At 41.0% G+C, this 20943-nt stretch overlaps 1 protein-coding gene across 1 annotated transcript; it reads right to left on the bottom strand.

Annotated features, from left to right (window-relative positions):
- Positions 1 to 16266: 16266 nt before the first annotated feature.
- LOC308086841 (ras-related protein Rab-18-B-like) lies at positions 16267 to 20542 on the bottom strand (the record flags this gene model as incomplete). Its single annotated transcript, XM_080430486.1, has 2 exons — positions 16267 to 16283; positions 19945 to 20542. The coding sequence occupies 2 exons, from the start codon at positions 20540 to 20542 to the stop codon at positions 16267 to 16269; spliced, it is 615 nt and encodes a 204-aa protein (XP_080286612.1).
- Positions 20543 to 20943: the final 401 nt, after the last annotated feature.

Genomic DNA, 20943 nt, shown 5'->3' with positions numbered 1-20943 from the left:
CATGCTTCAACCGCTGTTAAATCAAGGTTAGTTATGAGCCTGCTAACACGGCCGACTACTTGCCAATACAGCTAATGCTATTTTCATCATGTTAATGCTAATGTTGCCGTACTAAATGGCTGCATCGTCTCAATCTTCACGTTAATGCTAAAGTTGCCGTACTAAATTGCTGCCATCATCACAATGTTAATGCTTAAGTTGCCGTTCCTGCTGGCCTAGCAGGCCATTTATTTTCTTTTTTCTCATTCATTACTACATGGCCATTGCTGGCTAAATTTCTCCTGACTCAAAGGGTCTATGCTATTTCTAGTAACTTAAGCCTCCTTGGCGACTACATTGTATTTGGCGTAAAAGCAGTCTATGCTATTTCTAGTAGCTTTAGCCTTCCAGTACTGGCTAAATTTCACCTGACAAAATGGGTCAGTCTATGAGCCGCGTTGGCCCTCTAATTTCTCTTTCACCTCTAATTTCAAATCGCCAACCGCGGCGTCATGCTGCCAACACGGCTTCATGTGCAAGCAGTCAAACGTCTGACTTCAAGAGAAGAAAACAGCTAATCGCGCTGACTTCAATTGACTTGCAAACGGCCAATGTGCCGGCAGCCAATTGCGCTGACTGCGAGAGAAGAAAACAGCTAACCGCGCTGACTTCTCGAGCAAACAGGCAATCGAGCTAAGAGAAGAAAACCGCTAATCGCGCTGACTTCTGAGAGAAGAAAACAGCTAACCGCGCTGACTTCTCAAGCAAACTGCCAATCGAGCTGAAAGAAGAAAACAGCTAACCGCGCTGACTTCTTGCCGGCTCGCACTGACTCTCTTGTCGTTCTAAAGGCCGCGGTGGCCACGCATCTCCTTAGCCTTCCATTGCTGGCTAAATTTTCCCTGGCTTCTGCCGTCGCGGGCTCCGGCCACGCTCATTTCCTCGCTAAGTGTCATCTCATGTCTGGGCTTCTCTAGCCCATCACTCGCTGTTCGTTTCTGTCTTCACGGTGTTTTCCCCTTAAACCTAACTCTCCTTGTTTTGGGGCTTTCTCTCCTATTCCTACTCTGCTCTATTAAAATTGCAAATGGAGTCTAATCGCCATAACCTGTACTTTATATAATGTTGCATTGTATCAAGTAGCATGATCTCTCTTTATTGAAATGTAGCTCCAAGTGCAAATTCAATAAAGAAGATCTGATACTTCATGCTCGTAGCACCTCGCATCACTTACGTCACTAAACGAGCACCCCTAATCAATAGGGCTCTGCTCCCTACCTGCAGTCAGCGACTGGGTTTCATTTTATCAAATGGAAGGAAATTGTAGTGCTGTTAGAATTATAATAATCTAGTCCGCACCCGGTCGACACATCCGTGGAGGGATATGCGCACACGATCTGGCAACCCGGGAGGCAGTTCGTCCCATAGCTGGGCAGCCCCGTAACCATGGCATCATATTTCACACAAACTCTAAACAGCCGAGAATTGGTGAAATCGAAAAACGGGCTTCGCAGTTCCACGCTCATGGTAATGGTCAATGGCTGCGTTCAACTTCAGATCAATTGCTCCAGCCACTGAGGAGAACAGGGCAGGTCCGAACTTGGCCTCACCTCGCTCTACAGAGCTTGTAGAATCATATTTATATGCATGTATTGCTGGATAAAGGTCACGTCAACGGATAAGTACGTTTAAGTGTCAGTGGCGCTAAGGACTCGCTAATCCCGAGACAGACGAGCCATGTTGACGATCCGTGTAATGCAAGTACTTTTCCACTTCCACTGCAAATCCACAAATATCAACTGCATCTAACCTGTCATTTCTCAGTCAGCAAGCATCTCAGGAATGACTACTTTAACATCAAGCTACATGTTTTAGGATATCACTGCTTCTAACCTCTCATTCTCCTTTCAGTCAGCGACCAGGCAACCACCCCTGATGGGTATCTGCCAGTTGGCGTCAGGAATTGCTCCAACTTATTCGCTAAGCTACATGCATCACTATAGCGGATTATACACGGACGCATGCTGCATCCCTCTTATCTGTGCGGTTAGGAAAGGTCTGCAGCACGCGGCTGTTACACATGGTAGTAGACTTCATTCTCATTAATTGTAGGATGACCTCTTTTTAAGATGCATGCTGCATTATTTTAGTATAGTTAAATAATGAAATGCCGAGGTCCACAGCAAGATGCTGTTACACATAGATTTTTCACACAACTATATATATTCATCAGATTTATTTAAAAAGGAAAGGAATAGAATGTCCTTTTCGCTCCTACTCGCGATGCGGCACAGCAGTGGACATCGCTTTAGGACACCGTCTAGGACTCCTGAAGTTCAGGAATCAACAGGTTTCTGCATTCATCAGGCCTGTTGAACACATAGATAGACACGTATCTCTATAGCGGATTATCCCATATCTTCAGTGAATTCTGGCCGTCCCTTTCCAATAGGAATACAGCGTTGTAAATAACTTCACCTCTCCTCCCCATGGATTGGTGTTCTTCTGTCCCTGCCATTGCCTCGTTATTTATCCTGTTTCTGTCATCAGCTAAAACACTTTAACATGCTTAAGATCAATTCATCTGCTTAAACGCTTAACATGCTTAAGAACCGCTGACGGTTTTCATCGTCAGCGACATATAGCTGGTGGTGGTGGTTTCTCACGTCATGAAGACGCCTTGAAGGCCTCTAGCCTTTCTTGCCGTCTCAAAATCTGGTGTCACTCCCTGCTTAACACTCAATCACGGCTCAAGAACACATGCAGTTCTTCATCATGAGCCGTCCTTGATCCTAGTCGCGGTGGGGCACCGCACAGCAGCGGACATCGCTTAGGACTCCCGAAGGTCAGGAATCAACAGGTTATTCTGTTTCATTCAGGTCTCACCTGCCACGGTAAGTTGTTTTGGGGGGTTCTCCCTATTAAGCATATCCTATACATATGTACGTTGCATATGTACGATAAATGTTAACGGAGTCTAATCGCCAAAATGTTTATAATGTTTATTGAATAATTGCCTACAATGTTCCATTCAATAAAATTATCATGTAGAACAACTCGATCTCTCTGTTATTGAAATGTAGCTCTGAGCGCAAATTCAATAAAGAAGATCTAGAGTTGTTCATATGCTCTGCAGCCAATCTGCCAACCTGCAGTCAATCTGCAGTCAGCCAATCAGGCGGTTGGACTCCGCCTTTAAATATCACTGCCTCTCACACTGGTCATTCTCTTTCCAGCATGCAGCAAGCAACCCACCTCCATCCCCGAACTCCACCTTGTCTCTAGCGCCTAGAGTTAAGAAGGAAGGAGGGTCTCGTCTCCGCACTGCCACCACCAGCGTCTAGACTCCCGGAATTCTCCCCTTAAATCATATTTCATACTCATGTACAGGGGGGGGTTCTCCCTATTAAGCATATCCTATACATATGTACGTTGCATATGTACGATAAATGTTAACGGAGTCTAATCGCCAAAATGTTTATAATGTTTATTGAATAATTGCCTACAATGTTCCATTCAATAAAATTATCATGTAGAACAACTCGATCTCTCTGTTATTGAAATAAGGTTATGGTGGGTACCCCAACTTTCAGGAGCTGTCACAAATTCTCCTAGGGAAACTGCATTTCAGTCTTTGTGAGATGTGTTACTAGACACTTTTACAAACACATTGGTGAAGATTTGTTTTTGGTAAGGAATTTCTTCCAAGATTTTTTTAATATCCCCTGACTACATGGAGCCTTCGCTGCAAGTGTCCTTAATGGTTTATTTATGGTGTTGCGCACCGAAAATAGCCGATCTACCAGCTCAGAACGCGTCTCAGCGCATTGTTTTTTATAGTTTTTATTAGAGCAATAATATAATATGTGTATTCCCTCTTACAATCATTATTCATTAGCTTTAATGTTGATGTTGTAGTCTCTTTCACATGCCTTGCAGTGGATTAACTTCACTCACTCAACACATCCTCTCATTCTGCATCATCAATGATCTGTGCATCATTTGAACTGTAAATCTCAGTCATCTCATGGCCTCAGATAGTCAGTTCAGTTGTAAAACTGACTGTGTGTAATTCTAGAAATGAATATGAGGTTATTCTAGGTGACAGTAAGACTGACTGCTTTCATCAATGTGTAGCAGCTTCAAAACAATCATTATCAATTATTATTGAAATCACCAAAAGTGGCCAAAAGTGTGTTATCCTGACCAGTAGATAAACCAGTTCTAAAAATGTCTTCCAAATTACTCTAGTCTAGAGTAGGGCTTTATCACATTTTAAAGTCACGTTTCAGCTGAAACGTCAGATATTTCTACTGTGCTCGTTAGATTTAAGTTCCTTATTGACACAAATAAATGTAAGTACTTTCTCCTCCTAAAACATGATCATCGGGTATTATTATTGTATGGAGGAAGATGGTTTTCAAGAAAGTGTACTGAAAAGTGTTAAAATCATATTTTTCTATGCGGACACACCAAGGGGCTAGCATCTGGCTTGTAAATTGAGGCTATATAGGAAGATACAGTTCATATGAATGGCCAGTAGTCTCGCTGTTTCAGCCCTGCTGGTGTCAGAAGCAATTAGGTTCTATTCAAGCGGAACGGTTTTTGCTGAACTTTACACTTGATTGTATTACCTTAATGAACATTGTCATAAATACTATATGCTTCCAATCGCTAGTTTAAAGTAACCTTGTGATGATTTTGATTGACAAGCTACACAACCAATAGCATTAATTCCCGCCCCCCGCTCTGGTCCCAACCAATAGCAGTAAATTCCATTTGTACAATCTCAGAGTTACATGGGTCCATTTGGTTCCTTACTACATCAATCATTTTGCTCTGGGTTCCGCACATTTAAACTGTATTTATGTATTTATTGAGAACAGAACAGATTTTTTTTTTGTTGCCGATTGCGAGTAAGAGAAAGTAGATTCATTTCAAAATAAAACCTGTGTTGAGTAACCATAATACAGCTCCTTCCTCTTATTTTGACAGCCACTACAGGAAGTATGAAGGCAGGAAGTTACTAGCTACTTTGCAGTGTTTGGGAAAATGAAAGCTCTGCTGTTTGAATGGACTTTTTTACCTTTGTGAACAGTGAACACCGTGCACTATGGAAGCACTGATCTTTCAATCGTCCATTGCAGTAGTGGTGAGTCTCACAGATTGTTTTGCTACTCTCTCTCACTCTCCCTCTGACTCTCTTGTCTAGTCTCTGTGTTTACTTTGAGCCACGCTCTCAGTGGTGTTAAAATGACTAAGTACATTTACTCAAGTACTGTACTTAAGTCAAATTTTGACTACTACTAATGAAGGCTCTGTTCAAACAGAGTCAGGGTGCTGATATTGTGCATTTTGGCTCACTGGAAACACTCAACTACACCAGTGGGTCTCAAAGTGTGGTCCAGGGACCCTCATGGTTCCTTGAGGGGGTTATGGCCCCTTAAAAGGTGTGTAACTCTGAGAGTGTACAAATGGAACCAAATGGACCCTTACGGGTCCATTTGGTTCCATTTGTACACTCTCAGAGTTAAGGGGGTCCTTGAAATTAAAAGGTTTGAGAACCACTGTGCTACACTAAATGAAGCCTTCATTAGTATCATTGGTAAAACATGTGAAGGAAGTAAGGAAGAGGCCCAATTTATTTCCAATATGGCTGCTGTGCATAGAGCCACACGTTCATCCCAAACTCACTCAAAGAAGGGACAAAAAAAGTGAGTGTGTTGTAAACAGAATGTTTTTAAACACATTTCCTGAAATAAAACATGCAATGAATGTTGAAGTCACCTGCATTACAAAGCTCCAAATCCTTGTCCCGCCATCCTGTTTTCATTCATTCATTTTGTGAGTCCTAATGCATTTATTTCATGAGCAATAGTCACCCCAGATTCGATTTCTCTCAGTCGGAGCTGCATTATGCCCTTCTGAAACGTGTCAGTGTTAATTAATCAATTTCAGCATCAATTCATTTAGTTTTTCCCGTTTATTCTTGAGCTGGTTGAGAGCTCCAAAGCCCACCCAGTCCACTGCAATTTTGAGCTCTGCTTCAAACTCAAAAACATGGCTAGAAGGATCGAGGCCCCATATGTGCTGCTTGTGTAATTAGCTGCTGTCTCAGTAAAACAGACGTTAATTCCATGCACCTTCCCGGTGCAAATTGCACTTACTGAGCTGTCTGAGCTGTGTCTAAATCGTGGCTAAATCTGGCTTTTGATGTTAGAGAGGAGACAGCGTCCTTGGTGGTTGATATGTAGCTTGCTCAGACTTGATGAGTAATTGCATGTGATCCACAAGAAATCTTCAGATTAAACTTTTAGACATGTTTTTCTTTTTCTTCTCTGTACAATTACGTTCCAGAGAGGAAAACAAGTTATCACTATAACTAGCAATCTGATCTGCTTTGTGTGATTAAAGCATATAATTATGTAAATTCTTGAGTTAAACTCTTCTGCTAAAAAAAAACAATAAATTAAATAACATGAACAATTGACACGACACCCTGAGAACTAAGGGAGAAAGTATGGAAATCAGCACATTGGTTTTTAGGTTGAGCACAGTTTGGATTACACTTCATTTTATCAGACATCTGGGAAAATGCTCATGCTTATTCGAATTTGGATGAATCTGTGCCAGCAGGGACTGTAGCATTACTATGGACTCCTGCTCTCAGCCCCAAGCCTTTTATTTCCTTAAACTACTATTGCACATGTAGGAAATTAGCAAATGCCAATCAGTTACTGCGCTTTACTAACAACAGGAGGGAAGCAGCGGAAGATTTTAGGGGCTGAATAAGTGAACAGCAGTGGCGTGTTTTTCCTTCTGCAACAGATTGTGAATTTACATGCATCATTCTGACTTTCATCCACCTCTAAAGAGACAAAATCCTTGCCTAAGGCTTCTCCCAGCAGGGAACACCTCCCACTTCACCACCAGCTCCTTTGCTAGAAACGGCAGCTATCTTATCGGAAGTCATAATAGGCAATGAGATATCAATGACTTACTTAAAGGAGCATTTCACCCCTGGAAGAAACTGCAATCACTCAATGGTAATAGTATTTGTAGTAGATAACAGTAGCACAATTTAAAATTTGCACCCTATGGCCAGAAAAATTATGAAATCTGTGTGTTTGACTAGGGTTTGACTGGACTGCTGCATTACTACAATGACCATAATGCTTTGGTGCACTGCACCTCCTTGTGGCAGGGGAGGTTGCATGTGGGTGTGATCTCCAACAACAACATCCAAACAGCATGCCAGTGTTGCCATGTCTGCTTATTATAAGCAGCTTCTTTCTAAAATGTAGTTGATATTTGGGCTTGTTTCCAAATGTTTTGATTGTTGTTTAAACCAGTGGTTCTCAAACATATTCATGTATTTTTCCACAGACCCCCATCTGAAATTATAATTTGTGCCAGGGAGCCCCTAACAAATATGTGTCAAAAATATTCCACATTTTGCACTTTTTCCCCCTCAAGATTTTTTGGAAATATCAGATCTACAAGCTCACAATGGGTCGCGAAGCGTTGTGAGCTTGTAGATCGGCAATTTTCAAATATATAATATCCCATGTCTAGGTAAAGTGCTCTTGGCCTAGTTATCTTCTTTTGGGCTTGTTTTCATAGACCTGGTTGCTTATTTCTCTCACAATATCTGGCAACACTGGCTGAAGAACATGTACCTCGCACACGTTCATCTAGTTACATATATGTCCAAGGATTCGTTAGTGATGTCATATCACTGACAAATCCTTGGTATCTTTATGCAGTTCTACTTCCGTGTCGCATAGTAGTGACATCACTGACGAATCCTTGGTATTATGATCCTAGCCTTTCGTGACGGTGTTTGTTTACCAGCGCTGCCACTCCACACTGTATTTTTTTTTCACGCTTGCGCTTATGAAACACTACACAGGATTATTATTTCATGTCAACATTCAAGTACAACTATCAGAAGATAACTCAGGTAAAGTAATGCCTCACTCTGCAAGGAGGGTTGCCCGCTGGCCGCAGCTAATGGGAGTGGCCGAGTGGGGAAAGAAGGTTGAACAAAGTGTTACGGACACCCCATTGGGGCTGTCTTTGGAGCTGGTCTGACTGAGACGCGCCGAGACATACTGCGGAAAGGAATGACGTAACATCTCGTGACGTAAATAACATCACGATGTATTCGAAGATTACTAGATATCTAAAAACACAGATTATACACAAAAAAAAACCAGGATCTTGTTTCTTGAGTCCTAAACTTCATTAAAATAAGATCTGGTTGCAAAATCGGCGAAGTGTCCCTTTAATATATAATGCCAGACAGAATCTAAGTCACTCACGATTTAATGTCTAAATCGTCATAGTCAGCGAATGTAGAAATGAAGTGAGACTAGTTGCCCTGTGAGAAGTGAGAACAAACATGGCTATATAATAATAATAATAATAATTATTATTATTATTATTATTATTATTATTATTATTATGACAACTGAGCCCTTATCAAAAACAAGGTTGAAAAGTCCTATTTAACTCTTTGAAGGCCAATGGCGAGATTTCTCGTCGTATTTTGATAAGGTTCAGGGCTGCCTATGACGAGAATGACGAGATTTTGTGTTTTACGCTAGATGGCGCTGTTCGCTAACAGTCACCGTTTGACTCCCAGTGAAGCCATGAAACAGCAAATAACGTGATCACAAAAAAAACAAAACAGGCACATTCACTTCCATGTTAATGGATTTGGGGGAAAAAAAATCATTTTTCTCTGCTTTCTGTTGCTTTTTGGCGAAAACAACCCACATTCAACTGCCAATAACTATGGAATGGATTATCTCGGCGGTACAATGTGTTCTTCTCGGATTCTACGAGACCCCCCCTCTTTTAAAGCGGGTGGATCGTTGCGAAGAATAATATTCAATGATTTTTTTTAAAGGTTTGTGAAAACACTCGGAAATCGCTGGCACGTGGCTTAGCAAACAATGTTTTATTTCCGGTAGTCAAAGAGTTAAAACGGAAAACATTTTAAGAATCTGCAGCAGAAGAAAAAAAAAGTATACACGTCCAGTGAGAAATCATTCTCAATTATAGAAAGACTAATTTAACGACTGATTTTAAAAAGAAGACATTGATTTAGCATGGCCAAGCTCCTCATGTAGGTCATTTCAGAGTCAAGAAAGCCCTGAAAGTAAAGACACGGTCACCTTTAGTCTTCAACCAGCAGGGTTCCTGTCTGAGGACCTTGAGGCTGCACACACACACTCATGAGGGGTTAATTACTCAAAAATGTAATTAGCAGCCAGGCCATGAAGTGCCTTAACCCATTAAGACCTGTGGCCGATTCTTACTAATGTCTTCTAAATCCTAACAGTTTTCTGAAAAAACGTATGTTTTCTGAAAAAAACGTATGTTTTCTGAAAAAACTTATGTTTTCTGAAAAAAACGTATATTTCTATATCAGTGGTTCTCAAACTTTTTAGTTCCAGGGACCCCAAGAGGCAAAGAATAGAGTTAAAAATGTTCGCTTTAAACAATATATATTCAAAGATATATAGCAGATGTACAAGCTCGTAGCGCGGCACTCGGTGCCGCGCTATGATCTTGTATATCTGCTATTTTTGAATAGCCAAAGTGTAAAATAATGCTTTTTTTTTAGCTCAAATCAAAAAGTGACACAGATGCGTTCCAGGTCTTAATAGGTTAAAAGTAATCAGTAACATCTTGATATCAATCATAACACAGACAGGTAACCACCAGTGTAGGGAAGTTAAAATAGCAGTAATATGTTCTCTTCTCTTGGCTTTAGTTAAGGTAGGGGGGCCCTAACTAGATTTTGCATAGGGCCCCCTAAAAGCTATAGAAACTGCCGTGGCAGTCCATGTGGAATGGTCTGTATATTATGCATGCTGACTGTCACAGATTAAATCATTAGTTTCCATATTGCATTGTGATGAACAAATCTGTTGACTAATTACTGTATTTTCCAGTGTATGGGTAAAAGACTGGGATGAATGTTCTCTGCTGGTGAGAAAGGTTCTAAAGGTGCCATTTTGGGGGAATTGGACACAGCTTAGCTTTTTTTTCCTCCATACCCCCAGGGAACTGCCACGTTTCAATCGACCAATTATACACAAATACCTCAAGGGAATCTGAGGAGCAGGCAGCATACCTCAATAACATGTCCATTAACTCCTTCAATCCGGGAACGCATCTGTGTCACTCTGGATTTCTTCGGCTATTCAAAAATAGCAGATAATTAGCTCTGCTATTTTATTTTATTTTATCGCGAACATTAATTTTGTGCAAATCTTTGAATAAATATTTTTTTTAAATAGACCTGAGGTCGATTCTACAAAAAGATTTTCTAAATCCTAACAGTTTTCTGAAACACTTTATGTTGCTATAATATCAGTGGTTCTCGAACTTTTTCATGTCAAGGACCCCCAAAATGATATGTATTTGGCCGCGGACCCCCATCTAAAAAAAAGTTGTTACAGGGAGCCCCCCCCCCCAAAAAAACAAATGCACAAATCTGAGTTACAAATGTTCGCTTAAAAAAAATATATATATATATTCAATACATATTCAAACTTTCCTAAAATAGCCCAAAGTATAAAATAATGGTTAAAGTGGTTCAAATCTAAAGTGACAGATGCTTTCCAGGTCTTAATGGGTTAAATCATAGCCTGTAGCTTTTCAAGGCCACAGTATGTAAAGAAGAAGCGGTCAGACATGTGTCTCGTTCGTCTGCAACTCCGTTCTGAAGCTTCCTCTTCCTCTGCGCCGGGAGGCAAACTGTCGCTGAAGGTCTGATAGAAATGCATTGAAGTCTATAGAGCTGGGGCGGAAAAGCCTTTGAATACACACTATCCTTGACTCTTTGCAACCTTTGTCAAATAAACGTTTTGGGAAAATAAACGATTTCATAACCTCCTCAGTGGTCACCATGGTTAGGGAAAATTAACACGTCTTATTTGTATGCCAATCAGGTTAACCCATTAAGACCGGGAACGCAATCTGTGTCATTTTAAGATTTCTTTGGGCCATTAAAAAAATAGCAGATCTACGAGCTCATAGTGCGGCACCGAGTGCCATGCTATGAGCTTGTAGATCTGCTATTTTTTGAAAAATCTTGAACTTTTGTGCAAATATTTGAATATATATATTTTTTTAAAGGGAACATTTGTAACTCATACTTTGCTTCATGGGGGGGGGGGGGGTCCCTTTACCTAATAATTTTGAGATAGGGGTCCGTGGCCAAATACATATAATTTTGGGGGTCCTTGACATGAAAAAGTTTGAGAACCACTATAGAAACATGGGTTTAAAAAAAAAAAACTGCAGGATTTAGAAGACATTTGTAGAATCCCCAAAAGCAATAAGATTTGAGTTACCAATGTTCACTTTAAAAAAAAATATATATATTCAAAGATTTGCACACATTTTCAAGATGTTTCTAAAATAGCAGATCTACAAGCTCGTAGCTTGGCGATCTGCTATTTTTGAATAGCCAAAGAGAAAAACAAATTATGACACACAGATACGTTAATGAGAGAGTCATTTTTCTTAATCTGTTAAATTTGAACAGGAACCCTCTGATTCCGACCTTCTCCGCCACTGCCACCCTTCAACAAATATTTGTTCCCAGCAAGCCCCTATTATTAGTAGTATTCATAATTTATAGTATTTTACAGTAATTTTCACAGGCCATACATTTATTTTTTATAAATGGCATGTGGTACTTACATGTCACACTTAACAGTTTAACATTGGAAAATGGTAACACTTTACTTAAAGATTGGGTCTATAATGCATTATAATGCACGTATAGGGCTTCATAACACTCCTTATAAATGTTTATAATTATGCATAACAACTTATAACAAGGTTTGAAAATGAAGATTCCATACAGTATGTCTTGAGATATTTTGTTCACAAACAGATGGGTAAAAACTGATTGATAATGGCTTAACATGATTTGACAAAATGCTAATCAAATAATTAAAACATGATATGATGATACTGTATTTGGGGAAACATCTGCTTTCCTCTCATGGCATGTATAGTCTATGTCATTGCCTCTATCTCTCACATAACAGCTGTCATATGTCTGATGATAACTCCATTAGCACTTACAGCATACATTTCATATCATAGTCTATATATCAGTGGTTCTCAAACCCTTTCATGTCAAGGACCCCCAAAATGATTATGTATTTGGCCGTGGACCCCCATCTCAAAATATTTTGTTCCAGGGACCCCCAGAAGCAAAGATTTGAGTTAAAAATCTTTGCTTTAAAAATATATATACACTCAAAGTAGGGGTGTGCCGATATATCGTCCCGCGATATATCGCGATACGTTTTTGTGACGATATGTATCGTTTTGGGGGGAAAAAATAAAGTTTTGATTTCTTTTTTTTTTTTTACAATAATAATAATCAGGCATGCAAACAGCCCCGAGGTGAAAAGGGTGACAACATGTTGTTTTTTTTCAGGTCAGGTGTCACACTATTGCCCTATTTGGATTCAAAACGGCTATTGTAGCTGAAAAGCTACAAGTTTGCGTCTGAATAATGCAAAAACTGAATTATTTGCATTTTTTCTCCCCCATATATTTTCATAATAAAAAAGTGCGTATCGTATCGAAATCGTATCGAAGTTGTGAGCCAAATATCGTATCGTTTGGTGAAATTAGTGTATCGGCACACCCCTAACTCAAAGGCTTGCACACATTTTCACAAATGTTCAAAAATAGGAGATGCGTGGCACTCAGCGCTATGAGCTTGTATATCCGCTACTTTTGAACAGCCAAAGAATCAAAGGTTAAAGTGGTTCAAATTATTGTGATGCTTTATTAACACATTTCGCTGGGGACCCCCTGGAAACCCCCCCCCCCCCCCAACGACCCCTGGGGGTCCGCGGACCCCACTTTGAGAAGAACCACTGGTCTAGACGAAGTTAGAACATTTACACAAGACACATGAAAGTGACTGAGGGAGGTTAAAGTCTCTTTCAAAGGGCGATTTTTTTAATTACCTTTTAAAAACGGTATCATTGTGGTCAAACAGCAGAAAGGCAAATTCAGGCCAATCACTGAGGAAATCCTTTTTTTAATCAGTGATGATGAGTAAATGAGCGTGGTTAGAACCAGTCCACTGTGGATGTCATCATAAATCACCCTACTGTAAAGGCAAATTTAATTAAGAAAATTATCTCATTGAATGGTGGTACTGTGTGTACTCGTTTGGGAGTCTAGCCAGCCAGTATAAGGATGGCTGCAACCGAACGGGCTATAATGAAAATTCACCTATTTTGATTTCCTGTTCAAGCACCAGTAGTGGCTGTGGCAGTGGAGGCTCCGTCTGCCTGATCGCCTCATTAACCCATATAGACCTGGAAAGATTTATTTGGGCTATTCAAAAATAGCAGATATACAAGCTCGTAGCGCGGCACCGAGTGCCGCGCTACGAGCTTGTAGATCTGCTATTTTTAATAAATCGTGAAAATTTGTGCAAATCTTTGAATATAGTAGGCCTATGTTTTTTTAAAGCGAACATTTTAACTCAAATCTTTGCTTCATGGGGATCCCTGGAACTAAATATTTTGAGATGGGGGTCGGCGGAAAAATGATTTTGGGGGGGTCCTTGGCGTGAAAAAGTTTGAGAACCACTGATTATAGCAACATTTGTAGAATCCCCCAGAAGCAAATATTTGAGTTACAAATGTTCACTTTAAAAATACATATTTTCCAAGATTTGCAAAAACAAATCATGATTTTTTAAAAAAATGTAGATTTTTGTAGACTTTTCTACAAGCTCATAGCTTGTATATCTGCTATTTTTTGAACATCCCAAAGAAATCCAAAAAATGACACAGATGCGTACCCGGTCTTAACGGCTTAAAGAGCCATAAAGCAGTTTGACACACACACAGGATGCCAATCCATCACAGCCAGGCCCACTTCTGATGCGGAGGGGGGACGGGGGACGGGGGGGGGACCCTCAAGGGGGAAAAGGAAGGAAGGAAGGCTACAGCAGTGGCTTGTGGAGAAAATGTTCATGTCGAAGCCGAGCTGTCGTCTGGTGTGAGCCGAGGTGCCAACACCCCTGAGGCGGGAGAGCTGGATCCACATCCAGTAGCCCGACTAACACGTCCGCCACAAACTCATGAGCGAGGCAATTAGCAGGAGCCCCCTGCGGATAGCACATTCCTCCCCCAGTGATTATTCCTCTCACTCGCGCTTCCTCTCTCTCTCTCTCTCTCTCTCTACACCTCTCTTTCACTTCGACCCCCTCTTTTTCTGTGTTATCCGTATCCCTAAATGCCCATGGCTCTGCTTTAGCCGGTTCAGTGTTCCTATAATTCGGCCATGAACACATTTTTCACAGACCAAGCCGTGGTTCGTCTGTTCGAGCAGTTTATGCGGGCCTGTAATTGTTAAGCAGGCCTGTTCCTCGTTACTCTAATTACCTCCCCAGGAAAATAACATGAAATAAAATGCCATTCGGAGAGCCAATTAATGAAATTGAAACTTAATCTATAGTAGTGGAGGGGGAACCTCAGACAAAGTTTGTAATTAAATTGTCAACGTCGAATCATCACCGGAGTTTGTGCAACACAGAGCAATGCTAGTGTTTTAACATTTTGTTGGGTCTATATTGAGCTGAATTTGAATAACAAACCTGGGGGTAAATGGGAAATATGCACACTCCTTTTTCTTCTGAAATATGGTCCAGCCAAAAATAATGAGCATTGCATTGCTCAACAATAGCTGTAAAGGTACTGTAAAGCTCTGATAGGAATCCCTGATGAGATGTATGTGAAACGTTTTCAGTAGTTTGTGGCTGGCGGTGCAGAATCCTTACAAAATGTAAACTTTAAAGGGTTTCCTCGCTCACACATTCCATATCAACTCGCAGACAATTAAAAATAAGAAACACAGACATTGTGTGTTATTATTATCTTTCGTGGAGAATTCTTTGTGGATAACTTTATGAAAGTGGCCACTGCATCGTTCTCATTACTTGTATAGCAACAAAGACACACCCTATGCGTCTTTCCCCTTTCCAACTAATGAACTAACCTTCAAGCACGAGCGCCGATGTGAAATACATCCAAACACTAAACAGAAATATCTTGTAACGGTGATAAAAAAATAAACCTTTTCCATATATACAGAATAATTACTTAGTTCACAGTTCTGACTGGCTTTGAATGCAGCACACTTTTGCGACAGGTAAGGAACATCGAGGATCTGTGTCCTGGCTGGTACACATCCCAGCAGCTCAACATTCATTTTAAAGCAATGCTTTTATGAAAATTGCCTGCTATGCAAAGACCATTTGAAATAAACATGTATTTAGGAAACTTATTGTGGCTGTTTAAGGGTGTAGTACAGTGGTTCTCAAACCTTTTCATGTCACGGACCCCCAAAGTGACACTTATTTGCCCGCGGACCCCCATTTGAAAAGATATGCCAAGGCCCCCCACAATTTCTACGGCTCTAGCAGTGATTTTCACCCATTTTTAATTTCGAGGACCCCCAGTTTGACATGCATTAGACTCTGAGAGTGTACAAATGGAACCATTTGGTTCCATTTGTACATGCTCTGAGTTACAGACCCATAAGGGTCCATTTGGTTCCTAATCTATCATTTAGCTGGGGACCCCCTGGAACTCCCTCAAGGACCCCTGGGGGTCCCCGGACCCCACTTCGAGAAACACTGGTGTAGTAGATTGAGTGCTCAATTGCTGCTAATGTGTTAATGTAGTTTTCAGTGGTGTTATTATACAGATAACAAAATCACTTTGTTCTATCAATTACTCACCCCATGAAGCCATGAATTCATGGATTTGTATTTGTTTTTAATGTTCTTTCTTTTTGTATTCCTGATCCACTTTTAAAATATTTGATTAATTGAAGTAAATAGGAGGCCAAGCTTAACAAGAGCAAAACTATATTTAAGACATTAAAGTCTAACCTCCACAGTGCAGTCCACCTTGGATTACACTGCAAGAGTTGTTTGGGACCTTATACATTATTTTCAATATAGTGTTGCCTTGGCTTGGTCTCCTATTTACTTCAATTTAATTCATCAAATATTGTAATATTGGATCAGGAATGGGACTAAAACAAATCTTCCCAAATTCAAGGTTTCATGAAGTGAGTAAAATGATCGAAGAAAATCGTGAACTACCTCTTTAAGATAATAAAAAGTGAATAGACATCAGACCGACGACATCGAGTATTCTCCCGGGGTACAGGATAAAGTTAAGACATTAAAAAACTTTCAATACTTATATAGCTTCACAGTCTTTCATTTCCTGCAGAAAAAGGAGAACATTCTCACAAGATCACAGGGAATAATGATTTCACTTGACCCGATGCTATTCTGCTAGCAATACATGCGGCGCGACCAAATCCATTACACTAAAGCTCCACAACCACTCACTATGTTAATGTCACCTCCTCTGCCCCCAAACCATACAATTCAATCAGCAACACAGCACCTCCTGTCACACGCATGCATGGCTATTCTCAGGTTGGAGAGAAACGAGCGAGAAGGCGTGAGATAGTGTGCTAGAAGAAAATAAGCACAAGGGAAGGTAGAGGGTTAAAACATGGGAACTATAAATGCCAGCAGAAGCAGCAGGAGGACTGTGGTGAATGAAGGCTCGAAGCCCCCCCTCCCCCCACACCCCCTCCTTCCTTCCCAGAGTTGACTCTCTGCGATGGCAGCCCCACTCAGGAAAAAAAAACAAAGGACACCCTTCTTCTTCTTCTTCCCCTGGACCTGCATATTGTGCATGCTGTGATATTAATAAGTGTCCTTCATTATTTCCCAACGTGGGATCTTGTTAACCTCCGCACCCCACTTAATCAATCCTGAATGAAAAAAACAAATGCTGTCAAGGAACAATGTATGTCCCTACCCAGGTGCTATATGACACAGAGAGAGAGAGGGAGGGAGAGAGAGAGAGAAACAGAGAGAGAGAGAGAGAGAGAGAAAAAAACAGAGACAGAGAGAGACAAATAGAGATAGTTTATTTCAGTTTGAAACAATACCACCAAAGTCCAAATACCAAAGTCCACGTTATAATAGGTCATGACACTATCTCAGTGAACGTTAAAGGAGAATTCCGGACATTTTAAGTGTTATCTTTGATGTGTCGTTACTCACCTACCGACGTAAACAGTGGCATTGTTTATTTCCAGTTATTCCCCTGTCGTCATATTTTCAACCCCCTCCGTTGTCATAAAGCGCGTGTCATAGGGAAATTCGTCTATTATAACCGATGCAAAGTTATTTTTTTCTCTACTACTACTCATTGTGGAGTCTTATGATAGTCAAACATGCAGTGAAAGTTCCTGAGAGGCTACCGCTAATGACGAACGAGCTAACGCTAGTTGCTTGTTTCTCAACATGGCAACACCAAGTTGCCAGGTTCTGGGAGAGAAACAAGCAACTAGCGTTAGCTCGTTCGTCATTAGCGGTAGCCTCTCAGGAACTTTCACTGCATGTTTGACTATCATAAGACTCCACAATGAGTAGTAGTAGAGAAAAAAATAACTTTGCATCGGTTATAATAGACGAATTTCCCTATGACACGCGCTCCCATTATGACAACGGAGGGGGTTGAAAATATGACGACAGGGGAATAACTGGAAATAAACAATGCCACTGTTTACGTCGGTAGGTGAGTAACGACACATCAAAGATAACACTTAAAATGTCCGGAATTCTCCTTTAAGGCAAATAGAATCTTCTGGTCATGTGATTTAAATGGATTGGGGGGACGGGGAAGTGACGAAACAAAATTCGACTAAATTCTACAATTGATTTAGTCGACTAAAATGTATTCTGGTGGGGCCTTGATGGCGGCGTAAAGGCTGATTCTACACTTGGTTGCGTGCTGAAAATAGCCGATCTACAAGCTCGAGCTTGTAGATCTGCTATTTTCAGAGCGCAACACCCGAGCGCAACCAAACATAAAATAACTTGTCTTTTAGTTCTACTGGATCTCTTCTCCACTCGTCCTTCCCTAACATTTTAGCCTAGTTTATATTTGTTGACGAAATTGTCAATATGTTTAGTCTTAGTTTTAGTCGTCGTAGCTTAGTTTTGATTTAGTTTTCGACAAAATCAAGTCTGTCAAGCACCCCTATTTCTTCCCCTCTCTCCCTCGGTCCAAGTGACATGGCACGAACACCTGATTCGGATGCTATCAATGCATTGAATGGGACATTATCACCTTTTATTAGACCATTGAATGGGCGAAGTAGGCGACATACTGACCTACCCGCGATTTATCAGACCATTCATTGGGTGTTATCAAGACATACTGACCTACCAACGGAGATGACTTAAATAGTTCAGTTTCGGTTTTGGTTTTGGTTTCGGACCATGACGGAGGCGCGCAGTCTCAGGCGAACTGTCACCCCGTGAAGGACCACCGAGGGAGCTAAAGCGATAGGCGCAGAATCGTAAATATTGTTGTGGGGACTGCTCCGCCTCCAAGTAGGTCAGTAGCTCCTGATTACGCCCAATGAATGGTCTGACAAATCGCGGGTAGGTCCGTATATCGCCTACTCATCACCTACTCGCCCATTCAATGGTCTGATAAAACGTGATAATCTCCCATTCAATGCATTGATAGCATTCGAAGAAGACCTATTTTGTCAGTAGAACGTTTTCATGTGCGACTTTTCCACGAATAAAGTCTTTGGACGCCACTTTGTCGATCAACAATCTAAAGGTCTAGATTTGTTTTTGTTTTCAGGGGGGAGTGTTAATTTAACTACGGCAGTTTTTTTTATGTGAAGCACTTTTATTCATCACATTATTTGATTTGATTTGATTTGATTTTATTAAGGATCCCCATTAGCTGGTGCCATAACAACCAGCTAGTCTTCCTGGGGTCCACACAAAAAAACATACAAAAACGATTATTTCAGTGGCAAATACAAAATTATTAAATGTCAGTACTCAACACACAATACATAATGAAGCTAAAATGACATGTGAGCAAAGAAACGGAAAACAAAAAACAAAACTTAGATTAGAGCGGGCATGTATTTGTAACCTATCACATTGCTTTTGTTAAAGCCACTTTAACACAACCAAAATGTGACCAACCAAAACCAAAAGTCAGTCACTTCCATGATAGATTTTAAACGTGTGTACTTGCATGACATATTCTTGGCACGATTACATTAAATTAAAACAACATACTTCATCTTTGATTGATTATTTCAAGTGTGTGATCTCTGTCTCTCTGTAACACTTGAAAAAGGAAGTAACACGCTATGGACAAGAGACATAAATTGATGGTTGAACTGGAAGTGTGCAAACAACAAAGTCTCTTTGACCGGCCCTCCAACAGAACTCCAACCAGCACTCATCTGCCCTTCTTTCGCGTCGACCCTCTGTTTCCGGTCCGTAGTCGTTTTTTTTATCCATTAAGACAGGAAACACAACTGTGTATCATTTTTTTTTTTCTTTGAGCTATTCAAAAGTAGCAGATTTACAAGCTCATAACGCGGCACAGAGTGCCGCGCTATGAGCTTGTAGATCTGCTATTTTTGAAAAATAGTGAACATTAGTGCAAATCTTTGAATATATATATATTTTGTCAAGCGACCGTTTTTAACTCAAATCTTTGCTTCTGGGGGTCCCTGGAACAACATATTTTGTGATGGGTGTCCGTGATGGGTGTTAGGATTTACAAGACATTTGCAGAATCCCCCAAAAGCAAAGATTTGCATTAAAAATGTTTGTGAACAAATGTTCACAACTTTTCAAAAAAAATCTGATCTACAAGCTCATAGTGCGGCACTCGGTGCCGCGCTATGAGCTTGTATATGTGCTATTTTTGAATAGCCAAAGAAATCTTAAAATTACACTGCGTTCCCGGTCTTAATGGGTTAATTGGGGGTCGTTGTCCTTTGGTCCCCCCCCCATTTAGGCTATGGAGCAGTACTCACCACAGGCCCTGCCAGCATATTGCTCATGGCGCTCCAGTCCGAGCGCCAGGCCGGCGAGGCTGGTCTGGAGCATCTCAAGACTGAGGCTGGTCTGGAGAATCGTCTCCGCGAGTTCCTCAAAGGCACGCTGGACCCCGTCCTCGCACTTAGCGCTGGCCTCCATAAAAAGCATGGAGTGTTTCCTGGCGAATTCCAGGCCCTCGTTTCTGTCCACTTCACGGTCACCGTCCCGATCGATTTTGTTCCCGACCAACATTTTGACGACGTCGTTTCGCGTCGTGCCGTACGTCTCCAGTTCATGCAGCCAGTTTTCGAGTTTTGCGAAAGTGTCCCGTTTTGTGACGTCATATACGAGCATGACTCCCCGCGCGCCGCGGTAGTAGCTGGGCGCGAGCGCCCGGAAATGCTCCTGTCCGGCCGTGTCCCATACGGACAGTTTTGCTTTGTTCCCGTCGATGGTGATCGTCTTCACTTTGAGATCCACGCCTATTGTCACAGTCTGCTCTGGATCGAAGGTGTCTTCTGTGAACCTCAGAAGCAGACTGGACTTCCCCACTCCACTCTCGCCCATTGTCAGCACTTTCAGGGTTGTCGGCATGTTGGTGTCGAGGGAGGTAGATTTAGATGTCTGTTCTCTGTCTCTGTTCACAGAGACAGTCATAATAATGTGTGACAGACAGTAGAGTTGTTTATTTCAGTTTGAAACAATACCACCAAAGTCCAAATACCAAAGTCCACGTTATAATAGGTCATGACACTATGTCAGTGAACGTTAAGGCAAATAGAATCTTCTGGTCATGTGATTTAAATGGATTTGGGGGGACGGGGACGCAAGTGACGAAACAAAAAAAGCATGAACAGAGAAATGCAATAACAAATCGACAGCATTTAATAATAATTCAAACAGAATGCAACACAGTATCTAGCAGATAAAATGCTCCCTTTGTCAATAAATGGGAACAGGGTATTGAGCTTTTTAAACTTTTGTGATAATAAAAT

Source organism: Gymnoscopelus braueri, assembly GCF_963280865.1.
Source record: "Gymnoscopelus braueri genome assembly, chromosome: 6".
Taxonomy (NCBI): Eukaryota; Metazoa; Chordata; class Actinopteri; order Myctophiformes; family Myctophidae; genus Gymnoscopelus; species Gymnoscopelus braueri.
The sequence above is the reverse complement of the archived record's forward strand: the minus strand, read 5'-3'. Positions and strand labels throughout refer to the sequence as shown.